Source organism: Schistosoma mansoni, chromosome 1 (assembly GCF_000237925.1).
Source record: "Schistosoma mansoni strain Puerto Rico chromosome 1, complete genome".
NCBI lineage: Eukaryota > Metazoa > Platyhelminthes > Trematoda > Strigeidida > Schistosomatidae > Schistosoma > Schistosoma mansoni.
In genome coordinates, this window is record NC_031495.1 from 49811439 (window position 1) to 49827649 (window position 16211).

At 34.4% G+C, this 16211-nt stretch overlaps 1 protein-coding gene across 1 annotated transcript; it reads left to right on the plus strand.

Annotated features, from left to right (window-relative positions):
* Positions 1–4577: 4577 nt before the first annotated feature.
* Smp_049520 (putative wd repeat protein SL1-17) lies at positions 4578–14247 on the plus strand (the record flags this gene model as incomplete). The annotated part of the gene is made up of 6 exons (XM_018794722.1): positions 4578–4708; positions 6186–6300; positions 9192–9398; positions 10852–11036; positions 12706–12880; positions 14161–14247. 6 exons carry the CDS (start codon positions 4578–4580, stop codon positions 14245–14247), a joined length of 900 nt encoding a protein of 299 aa, XP_018649105.1.
* Between the last annotated feature and the right edge of the window lie 1964 nt (positions 14248–16211).

Genomic DNA, 16211 nt, shown 5'->3' on the forward strand with positions numbered 1-16211 from the left:
TCGTGTTCTTATCGAGACTGGCCGGTCACTACAACTTAAAAACTACTACGCACTGCAATGCGGTTGCTTCCAAAGGCTATCGTGCGCTATGGTCGCTTCGCAGAGCATTTAAATGCTTTGACGAGGATATGTTTCGAATTTTATATCCCACCTATGTAAGGCCACACTTAGAATACTGTATCCAAGCAGCTAGCCCTTGTCTGATAAAGGATACTAAATCGCTTGAGCGTGTCCAGCGTGTAGGGACAAAATTAGTAAAGGGTCTTTCTAAACTCCCTTACGATGAGCGTTTAAAACGTCTAAATCTTTTCCCCTTATCTTATCGTAGGACGCGAGGTGACCTTATACTGGCATTTCGTATCTTTAATCATGATCTGGGTGTTAATATGTCTTATCTTTTTGCTCCCTCCAGCACTAATAATCTCCGGGGTCATAGCAAGAAGGTTCTGAAACCGCGATCTAATAAACTAAAGGTGGGGTCCCGTTTTTCTCATCGAGTGGTCAATGACTGGAACGCTTTACCAGAACAAGTGGTATCAGCACCATCAGTGAACATTTTCAAAAAGAAGCTGGACCTTCACTGGAAGGAAATCTGTCAGGATTAACACAGGTTCATCAACCTACTATCCTTATTACTGAAGACTGATTTACAGCTACAATGCATTATTACGATGGCACTACCCTCGGTACTTGAAAGATGGAGGCCATCAAACATAGTGCAGCTTAACTCAAGTCAAATACAAAATTTTCTTAATTTGACCGCTTCTGCAAAACCTTACGAATTGTCGAGTGGACGCACCAATCGTTTTACGACAACTTGACCTTCAAGTGCTCAGTAACCTCCACAATGGACGATACCACCGAAGCACTACCCTTTTAGAAGATCAGCCTCTCACTTCAGCTAGATTGCCTAATTGGTTTTGATTTATATTAATACTGTTAAGCTCCATTGGTTACCTTATTATTCGACGTAAATGCAATTCTTTCCCTAGTAGGATATCTGTCCGCACATTCTCATATATATATATATATATATATATATATATATATATATATATATGAGAAGGCTTAGACAGTACATTGGTTATCAAATGTTTGTTCAGAAAACTGCGCAACATGGATCTTTTGGGTTTTTCCACAGAATTTCCCCAAACTTTGAGGAAAACTGACAACTGTCATTTGACTTTTGGGATTTCCCCAAAATCGGGAGATTGCGATCCTTCATCCCTAAAGATCTTTTTTGGATATACGCTTTTTCGCATTACTTTTTTAGGCTTTAACGATCCATGTGCAATTGTGTTAGTGATTATGTGTCTCAGAAAAGGTAGACTGGTTTTGTTTATCATGGAAAGTTATCAGGTTCTGGTCTCATTTAATGAACCATATAATTTCCCGGTTAAGGTGCTACGTACATAGTCCAACATCAGGATATTGAGTGACTTTTTAAGTCAGGATAGTCGTAAACACAAGATTTCCTAAAGGTGTTTGGACTTTATTTTGACCCCACGTATATCCCAGTCTCCCGATTTTGGGGTTTTGTACCATTTCCCCAAATATCCTTTTACAGCTTCCTTCAAATTGATGAAAATTCTCCCTGAAATCGGGAGACTGGGATCGCGTCCCATGAGTTGACATAAATGAAATTACTACTCACCAGCACTATTAGCAAACAATGCTTAATTGCGATCCTCAAGTAACAGTAAATTATAGTTTCAAAAAGCCTGAAACTTCTTATATTTACCACTACATTTAACGGAAGGTAAGCGAAATAACACGTTAAAAGTGCTTACTCAGAAATACTCGTTGAAATATACCCATATGTTACCTTTTTGTAAAACTTTGTTTCCCAAGGTTCATGAATATGAAAAACATACACGTTATCTGGAAATCAACTCTGAGATCACAGATCCATCTTTGATTTAACACTGCACACTTTAAGGTCTCCGTGTTTGTCTGAAAATATGGCAACCACAAATTCTATAATTTGCAGGCCTTATTACCTAAAATAATGTGCTTTCTCTTTCATATTACTAACCATCTCGGATAACGGGTTTATTCTTAGATCACACTTAGTTCTGTTCTCATATTTTCTGTTAAGTTATTCAAAGTGAACGGAGAAACACTGCTCAAAGTAATGAGATGCATCATACGTCTTTTCGAAGGCATGCTAGCTTATGTTAGGACCACTGAATCACCAATACTAAAGTTAAGCATAGGATGTTAGGTAGCGATGACACGTCGGTTGATGAGGTAGTAGATCTTCATCGACTGAGGTGGTTAGAGCATATATTTTGTATGCTTAAGCATCGATTGACAAATTTTCATGGTGTAGAATTAGGTTAAAAGAAAGCTACAGGTGACCGAACTAAGACGTATTAATCCACGAAACCCGACCATTGAACTGAACTGTGTTGATAAGTGCATATTACCTGGTTGGGGTCCGGACAATTATCGTAACCAGTGATTGTATATGTTTTGTGAGCTGGCTCAAAACCGGTCTCGGTGGCGTAGGTGCACTCAATCTTCGTTTCCCTTTAGATTCCAAGTGTCAAAACCTTAAACTTTTGTTCTGTGTACTTCATTTTTCTTGCTATTAATAATATTTTGCTACTGTACTCTGATATTTGTCGTGATTATTTCATTTCTCCCTGCTGTTGTGTGACCTTTGTCCGAGATTCTACTTTGAGTGTGACTGCTGACCAACTGGATAAACCACATGCATTTTATATTTTCCTCATTTCATGTTTATTTCGTCTGATGACATTAAATGTCTCTCGACACAATGTTGTGCGCACATTATTTCTGACAATTGATAATATTTTATTATTTACAGTATTCTACCAAGTGTATACAGAAACAAGGTAAGCTAATAATTCCTTTGAAGGCCTAATAAACTTTTGCGTGTCATTCATTTAAAATAATAGGTTATAATATAAAACCTTATCCTTTTGTTTGAGCTACTAACGCTTTAAGGAGCATGGATTGCAAATATGTAAAATGTGTGGTAGTAGTAGTAGTCTAAATCAATCGGTTATATAGATGTTCATTGAGAAAAATCACCGTCCCGTTCAGTTCGTTCTTGTATATCTCTCATCTCTAATTTATCCATTACGTTCCTTATTTCATTCGAAACTTGTTCGGTAATGAAACCTTAAAAATACGTGCACTGAAATTTGTCGATCCAAGTTTCCACATTCTCATGTCAGCGTAGCGAAAGTGAAAATCAACATGATGAGCTCAGTGGGAAGTAAACAGTATTAACTGTTATAAATGGCTAGACATAAAATGTAAATACGAAATTAGTGAATATTGTCGAACTCGGGATTTAAAGGAAAAACAAGAATAAATGCAACTTGGACTAATTTTCGCTTATTTGTGCCAATCCTTCCAACTGAAATTAAGGCTTTTGAGGTAACCCCAATTAAGAAGCTCGCATTTACCGATATAACTTAGACTAGCAGTTGGTGACATCATGTATTAATCCCATGTCTTTATCCTCCAATTCCATTCGTATTTTAGACAGTATGGAGTGGCAGAATAAGCAGTAATTAAACATAAGTAACACGTCCCATATACAGTTAATAAAGGTGTACAGCTTCCACTATGCGCGAACAAACCTCAAAGACATCCGTAATTAAACACAGATATCCTATGAGGGTCTTGTACCTTCAAAATCCGTATTTCTTAGTTGTAGAGTACTACAGAACATTTTTGTCCAGAGTACTCATCCTTTAACCTACTCCATAAGTAACGCAATTCGTCAAAAGCTAATGGAGTTTGTATCCATGACGGGGTTTCGTCAGCCGCTGATCTACCAGGGCTAGTGAGACTTAAGATAAATGACATGGCCAACACTTTTATCCATTTCACTCCCTTTTAGTCAAACTAAGAACTGGCAGAAGAGTCTTGTAGAGAAGTTTTGTAGTTGGAGGAAGGGCGACCCATCCAAATCCAGCTTAAATTGTTATCCAAGACAGCTAGGAGAATGTTTCATATCAACATATTCATTAAACGAAATTATGCCACCCATAAATTAGGAAGCCAAACGAAAGAAATGCTATCCTTAAATCGATACATACAAAAAGAATAAATAAAATCCTAAGGATTGTACTCTATGTTTGACACACTGATTATTTTAAGACTAGCAGTGTTATATGCTCTAATTTGAATCTGAGATTGAGGGCCTAAACGACAGTAAATAGTTCTAACCAGGACTGGAGCTTACCTAATGCTTACAACTGGTTCATCTGTTCTCAGTATTTCTGTAACTGAAGATTGAATCATAAAAATTCAGGTGATATCTTTTTATTTTAAGGTCTGGTCATCTAATAGTGGATTTACAGGTACTTTATGCACTTCAGTTTAGGTCCTTAGGTATATTTTCTATCCTTCAGTCAACGAGCTTAGGTCACAATCCACCAAAATTACTAGTACTTGATCAGTAAGTCTTACTGACCCTCAACTCCTTACGTGCCTAATGTTACTGAGTATTTTGAACAGGAACTACTATCATAGTCTAATGTTAGTTTAGACTTATAGTTATCACTACACTTATACACAAGTATGTTGCCTACTACATGTATTCTTCATATTTCACTATAGCGCATAAAGAAGGAATATGGTGCTGCACATGGGGTGAAAATCGGAACAGAAATAAACAGTACATTATTACAGGTTCTTTGGATAATGGCCTCATTGCTTGGGAGTGGTAAGTGCATTATTTGCTGAGGTCTAACTTAGATACATAGACTATTTATAGAGCTTGTATTTTTCGTATGATGTTGAGTGAAGATAGTCTCTGATAATTATGACGAAGATCTAATAATAATTTTAGCTTTCCTGTATAGTTAGATATAGCGTAATTCTTAAAAGCTTTTTCTCAGTGCAAAATGTATGGTTTAGGAGCTATAATCTTACTCGTATATTTCAATTCTCAGTTATTGAACTATTTAGATATACATCCAAAACTGTTACAATTTGAGCAGCAATTTAGTGGTTAAGTTGCCAGTTCGAACTCCACTCCACCTACTTCGGCTTGGTCAGCCAAGTAGTGATGTCATTAGGCTTCACATAAATGTTGTGGCTCAAAGCCGAGTACGTAAACCTGTACTTGGTAGGTTAGTTACTTCGTTACAAATGATAGTTCTGTGTTTTAGTGATCCTTGACATTCCATCTAACTTATGTAGATAGGTAGTTTTGTAATCCTAGTAAAGCAGATTCTATAAAATTCCTAACTACAATCTTAGATGTACTTTATGTGTAATATTGCGAATTATATTCTACATTTACACGATTCAGTACTTTATAGTTAATAAAACCACGCTCTTTTTAATTTTAAGATATTTGTACGAATTTCGTATTGTTTGTTACTTCCGTCTATTATAAGTATTCTTGTGAACTTCCCCAAAAATTTTCCATTATCTGATCAAAACTGATTCGCTACAATAATTTAAAATATAAACATCTTGGCTCCGCTGCGATTGAGTTTTATATTCAGACCTAATATTTATATTCTAACGGTATGGTAATACAGGTCACCCTCATAAAAGGTACTGTTCCTGTAAGCTTCTTAAAATCACATGAAATCAAGGTGATACAAAAATAATTTTAAAGTTGTTCAACAAGTGCTAAAGTAAATATTTTTGTGAAAGGGATCACATACTCTCTAAAATAATATAACTCAGCATTCTCATACATTTTGTCAAGAACAGTACGTTCGTTTATAAAAAGCCAAGTAGGAGAAACGTTAAATACGTATGTTCAGTATTAAAAAAACGAGGATCACATATACCATACTTTAGGAAGACTGATTAGAAAGCAATAATCGGTTTCTCTTATATATTCTGTGGGACAACTGCGTAATAAATTAAGACAATTTATCTAATGTTAAACTACTTTATGGGGTTTTGATTTGTGTTGCTTTTTAATTTTGAATATATAAGAGTAAACTCGACCGTAATCTTTTCTCAATTTTTATTGGTAATTGCGAGGTATCTCAACGCAAAGTACGTAAAAGTATATTCAGTTGGTTGGTTAATATAAAAGCCAATCCCACTGTGAATATTTGTTAGACCCCTACACCGAAGTAGTCGAAGTATAAAGAACTCAGCAACAATACTCTGTAATTCATATTTTTATTTATCCTACTACTGTTCATCTGTTTATCACTATTTCCTTGTTTTAGGACTAATAGTCAGTTAAAATGTCTTTATCAATTTGAAGGACATAGGTTGGGTGTGATTTCGGTTGACATAAATTCAACAGGTACATTAGCAGCATCCAGCAGTCTTGATAGCCAGGTAAGTTGTCGATTATTTTTGGTGTTTTATTAATAGTTATACAAAATATAGATCAAAGGTTGTTTTTGGAGCTATTCGCCATTTTTTTCTGACATAACGAAGGTCTTCTAAAGAAAAAACTGATCGGCTTCCTCTACATAAGAAGGTTATGAAACAATTTTTTCGCTCCCCAGAAGGCAATACAAAGTAGAATGATACCAGTTGTTTGTGAGATTAACAATCAGAAAATATGAAAAGTGCCAACATCAGACTATATGGAGCTGTGAGTTAGTATTTAAGACGTTTGACTTTCAGCCACTGAGCCCGTTTCAAGCCCTACTTCATCTACTTCGATTTAACAACTGGTTAGTATCATTCGCCTTCACAATTAAAGCGTTGCTTTCACTTAAGGATGTGGTAAATAAATAAATTGAAATGTGAAAATTAGTCTTGTCATCGTTTCATTTTTGAAAGTCGAACTGTGATCTACTTACTGTACCCCGCCGGCAATAATATGCCGAGATGATATGATAAAAATTTTATTATTGATTAAACCGAATATTTCACAACCATTCAGACATTAAGTTGTGATGTCCTATAACCCGTCAAATATCACGTGACAAAACCGCCAATCAGGACACCGACTTGTATTACTTTGTCTTTGTGCCAAACCAATGATTCGTTAACCAGCGTTAGCAACCTTGAGTCAAATCTGAGTTCTCGTTAGTCCTGAATGGTAGCTTCTTGCATAATCATATATATATATGATCTGGTTACTTAATAATTATCCAATAAGAATATATGTAATAATGGTCCATAAGTAATTTCTAGCAGTTACCGTTCATTCTTTCTTCGTCCTGACATAACATTAGTCTGATGGATTTAACTGTCAACAGTAAAGGTGACTAAACACATCAGATAACTTTTGTTCATTTACTCTGTTAACTAGAAGATTCTTGGTTGTATTTCTTGATAAACTTTATCTTCCATTGTATACCGTTCTTCTTCACTTACGTTTTGACTGTAATTTTTTTGTCTCTCGATTTGTTCACAATATTATTTCCTTATTTTAGTGCCTTATTGTGTCAAATTTTAATTTTATTAAGTAAATGAAAATATGCATATTTTGTTTGGATGTAAGTTGGAGGTAGTAGACAGGAAATTATAGACCTGGGTTTCGTAATATTTTGCACTCATTAATAGGTTATACTTGTAATTCTGAGGGAACTTATGCTCTCTGGCTGCAGCTAACCTCTTGTAGGACTCAGATATTTGTAATTGATTGATCACTAAATGGTAACCAGTGTCACGTATATTGAGTCTTTCCTAATGCTGGCTGAGTGCTATCGATCGACGAGTGCGGGACTGCACATAGCGTAGGTCCACGGTTTTCCGTTGACTACCTCCAATTGTCTTACATCTCAGCGTAGTGCATGCGATATCAAGTCACTTAAACCAGTGGCCACAATGAAACGTGATCACTATTATTTGGTCTATACTAAGACGTACTTAACATACGTGACATTAGTTACTACTCCATGACTAATCAGTTGTAAATGTTTTGTTATAAATCGGAATAAGGAGACAGTATGTTGGATATTAAGTTTTTTATTACCCTATATGTGTGATTTCATTCATTATGTGAAGACTATTCTGATTAGACGGGACAAAATGACAAAAACTCATCTTTTCTTAATTCAATGTAATAACTGCTGAGAACGATATTCGTTTTATTTTCAGTATTATTATTATTATTATTATCCACTATGATATTCTTTTGTATTAAATTACGACGACGTTCAGCATAACATGCAACATGTGATTTTGTTTTTATTTCATATATTTAACTTTTAAATTGATAATCATTTTATTTATTTATTTATTTGAACACATAACTATTGGTACAAAGGGGCACCAGATACATATGCGCCACACAAATCTTATTTGATTTGTGTGAGGGTGCCCAAACCGAAACAGCTGGTTTTCTTAGGGGCCACACCCCGAGCCTTTGACCTAAAGACCTGATCCACAAGGCAGTGGAGCATCGTGAGGAGATGCAGTTCCATGGTAGCCGGTGACCAACGATTGATTCATACGTCATTTGTTCCCTCAGGATACTGTAACCCATGTGCACCATTGGTTTGAAATCAGGGTTTGCCAACTCCTCTAGGTGGACTTTCCGTGTCCACCAACCCGGTTAAAGCGCCTGACATTCGCTTTTCGTCCTCACAATTTCGTAAACAACAGTAATGCCACGAGAAGGGATTGAGTAGAACTTCCCTGTCAGAGGCTATATATTCGCGTGGCCATGTGAGAGCATTTTGAGAGGGAGAGCGGACTCTCCCTACTCTCGGCCATACCAGGGCATTTGGGGGCATTGATAATCAAGTGGGTGTACAAATCGATATGTAAGTAATTGTATCTTTTGACCAGCGTCGTCGCGTTTCGGAGTGATTAAATCTTCACCTGTACCAGTCCTTTATGTGTTCTTACTTCACGCTGTGGGAATTTTAGCGGTTCCTCGTTTTTCAGTAGTGGTGACAGGGGATGTGGATATAACATTTTGTCTGTCACTATCTTTGTATTCACTCCTATTTGTTTCCCCTTACCTTCTGTTTCCTCATTGAAATTTCCAACAGCCCTATTGTCTTCGTTTTCCTTCAATTTGGTATTCATTTTTCTCTTATTGTGTCCTGTCTATTTTATTGACGTTTCATGACCACATAGTGGATTTCTTCGCATTATCACTAAGCATTTACTATTTCCACGTGTTTCCAAAGCTGGAAAATGCACTAATCATAATAAATGTTGTTTATTGATTAGACACCTTAATTAAGTTCTGGTTATTTCAAGTCTCGGCGTGTGCTGTATAGGATGTTAATTTTTGTTATGTTCTATACATATTTCAACAGATTTTATTATGGGATCTGGAAACAGGAAGATTAACGAAAACATATGACGGTGATCCAGCTGATACCTGGACTATTGCTTTTTCTCCTGATTCGCGTTTCCTAGCAACTGGAAGTCATACTGGTTGTGTAAATATGATTAATGTACAAACTGCTCAGAAAGAGGGTTCTATTCAATTAGAGGGGAAATTCGTGTACAGCCTTGCTTATGTAAGCTTCCTTTTCTGTTGTATTGTGCTTAATTAATCGAAGAATAATTTTCTATTATTGCTTACAGTTTATTGTTTTTCTGAACAAAAAGAAGTTTCTAATACTCCACTTAAATGTCTATCTCAACGGGAAAACAGCATATTATTTATACTGTCAAAAGTATGATTGTTAACACAACTAAGAGACAATTAATTGGATTATATTGCAATTAATTATTTGTGCTTCGACATTGTTCAAAATTTGTAAATGTCTACCAGCTAAATGTTTTCAACGTCGTCTAGTTAAATGTATGAAATTAATTGGTCGAACCTTATCAGCGAAATACTATACATAGTAGAAGAAACAAAATAACTTTATCCTACCATTATTATTTACCATTTTAAAATTTTTGAGTTTACATTATGTTAGTTATTACAACGTTTGTCAGTTGTACTCATATGTGTAAGCTTCATCAACCTTCTAGTGATATTCATTTCAGTTGAATTAAGTACTTGATGTCACTGTATAAATTTCCAAATTATCAAATTTATCAGTAAGGTACTAGAAATTCCTTCATATTGAGGATCATATTTAATTTTTTTTAGGGGTTTCTATGTGTATTTCTGTCTAATTGCAATATGATATAGGAGATTTTAAGCTAAACTTTTTTTTAATCTTAGGTTTAGCCATACCATCAGTTACGTCAAATCAAATGTACTTGAGGGAAAATTTAAACCTTCCGTCGTATTTTTTAAGAAAGTCTCTACCACTAATTCATAGCTTTATGTCCCCTTTAAAATTTAAGTCACTTTCCTTCATGGTTCTGGTAAATTTCAGGTATTTAAACGTGTGGAAGTTAACTGCTTCAGGTGACTTACTTTATGTTGTATGCCACACTTCAAAGATTATCTCAGTGGCTACACTTGAGATCTGCGCTTTAGAACAAAAAGAATTGGTCTGTTTCGTTGCATCTACAGAACATTTGAGATGAACGGTCAACTTTAGTTTAGATTTAAACTATATAAATCTTTTCAACTAAACATAAAATACAACTTATTTCTTGAATTCATAGATCTCTGACCGTTTATGATTCTTTAAATGCCTAAAAATGCTTACAATTAAACTGTTGATTATATTTTCATGATCTCTTTCACATTCTTATCATAGTTTGTTAATAGACTATCCTTTTTAATTTATAGTGTTATATGATACTTAGCATTACCAATTCTCTCTACGAACTAATTCTTTCTCCCTCTACTATATCTTTATATGCAATCTTTATTTTTATATATTACCACCATTGAAGTAACTGCTTCCATGATTTTGGTGTTCATCTTATTGTGCTAATGGGATATGGCAATATGAACCAATGCATATATGTATTTGGATCTACGTTGTAGATGACTGAGCTTTACCAGTTACAAATTGATGATAATATTTCACTCCTTTACATAAATTTCTTTATATAAACGAGATCTCTGACGGATCTAAGCTAGCTGCTGGAACAATCAATGGGCTTGTCAGCATTTGTGATTTAGAAACAGGGAGTGTTCAGTTTTTGGATGGACATGCCACACCGGTACGCTCAGTTTCGTTTTCACCTGATGGACGTCTATTAGCTTCTGCATCTGATGATAAACAAATTAAAGTTTTTGATGTGTGAGTTGTTCATAAAAATTTTTTTTACTGTCATACTTAGTACTAGTCTATTCTGAATTCCTGGTAAAGTCTGTTCCCTTTTCATTTGATTTCTTTATAGTACTAGCTGAACTTTCCAGTGTACTATTTGATTTATAAGTCAACTAACAAATATGTGTTGTGAATTGCGAAGTTCACAACTTCTTTTCCATCATCTTGAGGTAGTATATATTCGTGGGCGTAACTTAACTAGACAGCTTTAGTTGTGTGTTTTGAGCTATCTACTTCAACCATTCATGTCGTTCTTTTAGAAGATTAACGTTCCTTACAGGTATCTTGGCATAGTCTCATTAAAAATATTGGGACATGAACTTATCAGAGTTGCACAGGAATGCATTTCGAGTTGCACAGGAATGCATTTCGACTCACTTTGAGCCTTATGAAGAGCAAATGCAACTTAAATACAAATAATCTAAATCCACGTATTCATGGAAAGCTAAGGTAAATTAAATAGAAGTGATGTCAGGGATAAATAATAGTTGTAAAATTATTTAGGCCTACTCAAGAGACTCAAAGTACTTGTTGGTGAAAGTATCACAGAAAAGGATATCGTTAATACATTATCAGACCAGGTTTCTAAAAAGCTAGGAGTTGCATTAATTGATCGGTTGACTTACAATTATTCTCTAGATATAAACTTTATGTAGTTGGGTTTAATCGGTCGGTGAGGCTATTAACTTGTTTTAATTAGGAAAATTAAGTAATCTGTCACATTCTATTCTAAATACATCAGAATTAAGATTAAAAATGATCTGCAGTTGACCAAACATAAACATACCATGGATCTATAAAGTGATTAGTTGTTGGTCCAAGTCGTATTTGAAGATCTAGGCTTCCTAATTAGAATTTTCTATATGATCTGTAGTCAATCACAATAACTCGTATACATCCATTCTTTATATTTTACAAATCCTTAGAATATTATTACTCGCTATTTTTTCTTTATTAATCTGTTTCCGTATTGTTTATGTTTATATCTCTCCAGTATTCTTGGTTTTCTCACTATGTTTCAGTCATATAGATATATTTGTACATATCATTTTAGAAATATAGTAGTATACTAGCCTCGTTTTGTTAAAAAGGATTGACAAATAATAATATAGAAGATATTTATACACCATACTTAATTAGTGCAAGCTAACTGTGTAGTACACAGTTACCCAAGTCTAAATCGGTAGTGCATACTTTTTAGTCCTTGATCCAGTTGTTCATACAACATTATATTTAATGTTTACGTTTCATAGTTAATAATATCCACCATGTTATGCATACGTCGGGAGTCGCCCTGTAAAAGTGTGAGAAATGGCATTTCAAAATGTTTATATTGTCTTTACATCTATCAGTAAATTGGATTTGTCGATTGGGTATGAAATATTTGTATGTTTTCCAAATTCCAACTATTGCTGTTCATGTCTTTAGTCTCTGTGATAATATCATTATCAGACTTATTCCCATTATAGCTATCAGTGGTAAAATGTTTACATTCTTGTATATTCGAACATCAAAAGATATGTCATTTTTTATTTAATTATGCACACAATGTTGTCTGTATAAGGGTGTAGTCAATTTAAGTTAAGAAGTGTATCTCGATCCTTTACAGAACTTCCCTATTATCTATTGATTATTTTAGACGCGATGGTCGACTAGTTATCCCTAGTTTAAATGGTCATAAAGGATGGGTTGTATCGGTAGACTTCGCTTCAGATAATCGACATCTTGTCACAGCATCCACTGATTGTTCTGTTCGAATCTGGGATCTAGCATCGAAAGAAGAAAAACATTGTTTTAATACACATGAAGATCAGGTAAGTCTATTTTATTTGGCTTGTCATTGTATCGCTACTAAATTAGATTAAGGTTTAGAAATCAGCAATACTTGTACGTGCAGACTAACGTAAAATAAACACGGACTCTATTTGATGTAATCCATTAATGCAAACCAAAATTCATACAATCAAACAGGCAATGTATATTGGTTATAACCAATGGAATCATAATAATTAATCCAATTGTCAAATATATACACCACGTATATTTACATTAAATAACCATCAAGTGGTGACTAGTATCATGTTCGTTTCATCCTTAGTACTGATCAAATTGTACCGACCATGTTGTAATGTGGTCACAAGCCTAAGTAACTTAACATCCGATGCAGTATGTTTTGATTTTAGATGGTTGAAATAAGTCAATAGGTAACCATGGTCCTAGGTTTCATGCTAATTGACACTCATAAACAAAGTGTACCTGCAATAGTCGCAATCAGTAACTGGAGACATTGAGTGATATGGCTCAGAATCGGACATATGGCCACAGATGGATTAACTCTTTACCTTCCTCTCGATCTTGAGTTTCAATGTTTTTGTATGCATAACTTTTCACTGTTTTTTCGAACCATATTCTCAAGATGATTACTGCTAGATTATTTCGGTTTGTTTGGTATTTTGTACTAATTCGGTGTGACAACCTAAGATGGCGCACATGTTTGCCAAGCTGTACGTTGGTCAGAACTGATTGACGTTAAATACTTCTTCTTCATCTTCATATTCTGATATTTTTATACCAACACATTGGCGTACATTAACATTTCTAATTTATTAATTTACAAGTTAAGAGGCTTATTCGCCATTAAATTAAACGTTTATTTCAATAAAGTTAGTTTACTATTACACTGCATTTACCAGTAAATATTTATCTATTTCAACAATTTATCAATTCAGAAATATTCACTATTATTTCTATATGTGCTTCATTCATTTCGATTGGTTGAAAAAGTTAGTCCTTGGAAAAAATCAAATGTTTTGCTTACACTTTATTAGGCGAACAGTGATTACCTCATTAGTTTTATCTATCTACTACCTTCAAATAGCTTCCAATCATATTCATCACATTGGTAGTTTCTTGAAGACTTACATTTTAAACATCAATATCATCTTCATATGTTAGAACAAAAAGAAAATTAATCTGTAGATTTTATTGTATATTATAATGCTAAACAGCAAACAATATGATCTTGTGCAATTTGTAGAATTTTTTTTTTGGTTATTGAATTGTATTGTATTTTATTCTTGTTTAATTTTCATAGGTATGGTGCGCTCGTTATAGTCCTCAAGGAAATAATATTATATCTGTAGGAGATGATAGATCTATCATGATTTATCAATGTGCTTAATATTAAATTAAAAATATTTTTATACTTGTTATTATTGTCAATCACTATAACATCATCATCATCATATGACAGTATTTAGTAATACTACTGATATACAGTCATCATTCATTTTTCGGTCCTTTTTGATAAAGAAATAAATGAAATAAATTGCATTAACTGTTCAATTTTATCTTAATAAAATTCAAGTTACTTATTTCATATGATAATTCTATAGTGTAAATTTGATGTATACTGACAACATAAAAATCGTTTATTTCAGTGATTAGATTTATATTAAATTTGTTAAAGAACAAACAAACAATAAAGTGAGATCAAATTTCATGGATTGGTTGAGGTTAGACATTAGCACCGCTGGATGCCGACTCAGTGGTCTATCGGTTAAGTGCTCTGGCGCGAGACTGGTAGGTCCTGGGTTCAAATCCCGCGAGGCGGGGTCGTGGAGGCGCACTGCTGAGGAGTCCTACAGTAGGACGAAACGGCCGTCTAGTGCTTCCAGGTTTTCCACGGTAGTCTAGCTTCAATTGACTCATGATCTTAACTATATGAGATCAAAACTTGTATTCGAAGATTAAATTATGGGTAACTTCTAGTAACTATTTATAGACTGTTATTATAAATACATATTCCTGTTGTATAAATATTCAGTAACTAGATTATATATATTTATATTTCTTTTGTCATAAGTCTTCATTTGACCTATTAGCCACTGTTAAATGATTTACCATTCTCGTAGTGTTATTTTTTCTTCGCTTTGTCTTAACAGCATTAATAGAAAGGTTAGATAGCACCGTACTTTTAGTTTTCAGTATAGATGTATCCTGTTTTAAGTTTATCAATCGTTGGCATTCTGCGGTCACAGTTTACAGCGTCAAATCACTGTCATGTTCCACACGGGATAACAATCGCATGCACAGGAACAAGGTCATAGAAGTCGGTATTCTGATTGGCAATTATGTCATGTGATAATTGACAGGGGAAGAGTCAAAACGTAAACTAGCGTTAATCAACATTATTGCATATGTTCCGTGGAATGTAAGTATCATGTTACTTTCTTGTCATGATGGATGACCAACTAAGAATTTACATGAGTGATTAGTTTGTTTAGTAGGTGAGCAAAAGGATATGACTAGGTTTATAATAAACTCCTATGTAAAGTGAATCTTTATCTAATAATCATGACGTGCTCTACTGAAATGGGGTAGCCTGTTGTGTCCTAAGTTGTCATAGTGACTAAAACAACAGTCAAGGTATTAAACTTTCAATGTTTAGTTTGACATTTCAAAGCCTTTTTCACTTGACTCCGTTTACACAGTCTTGTGTCAAGATTGTAGTTTATATTCGCTTGTTCTTGATCATTTAGTTAAACTGTCATATCTCCATTAGGATTGTTGAGTGACAATTAGTAAGTTCACCTAGAAATCCAAACACTTCCCAGGCATATTTTATTACTAAACACTTGGTTGGTGTTGTATCCCGCAGAGAATTGTGAATGGTAACTTTTGAGGACTATTGTGGACCAATGTGATATGTATATTTCCTATTGTATGATCGTTAAGTAACTAACCTAATCATATTCATGTTCCTCTTATCATTAGCTTTATTTTGACCTTTGAACTATTATCATACGATTCTTGAGTTATCAGTTTACTGATTACTTTCCCCCCTAATCACAGCCACATTTGGCTAAATATTGTACAAATGTTGTTTTCTGTTTATTGGTACGATGTGATCTGTTTAGTTGGTATATAAACCCAGTATGTTTGTGAATAATGATTCATACCACTGAGGCTGTTATTGGTGTTTTGGACTTAACTAGCTGGGCTAGGCAGAAGCAGGACCGGTTATCGCTCTAAGCTGCTCGTACGGTTTCGTGTGTCACTGTTCTAATCGATAATTCGCTGCTCTCTGATTGACGGTCTCATCAAGTCACACATTAACTAGGCATCCACTCAGCCACAAGTTAT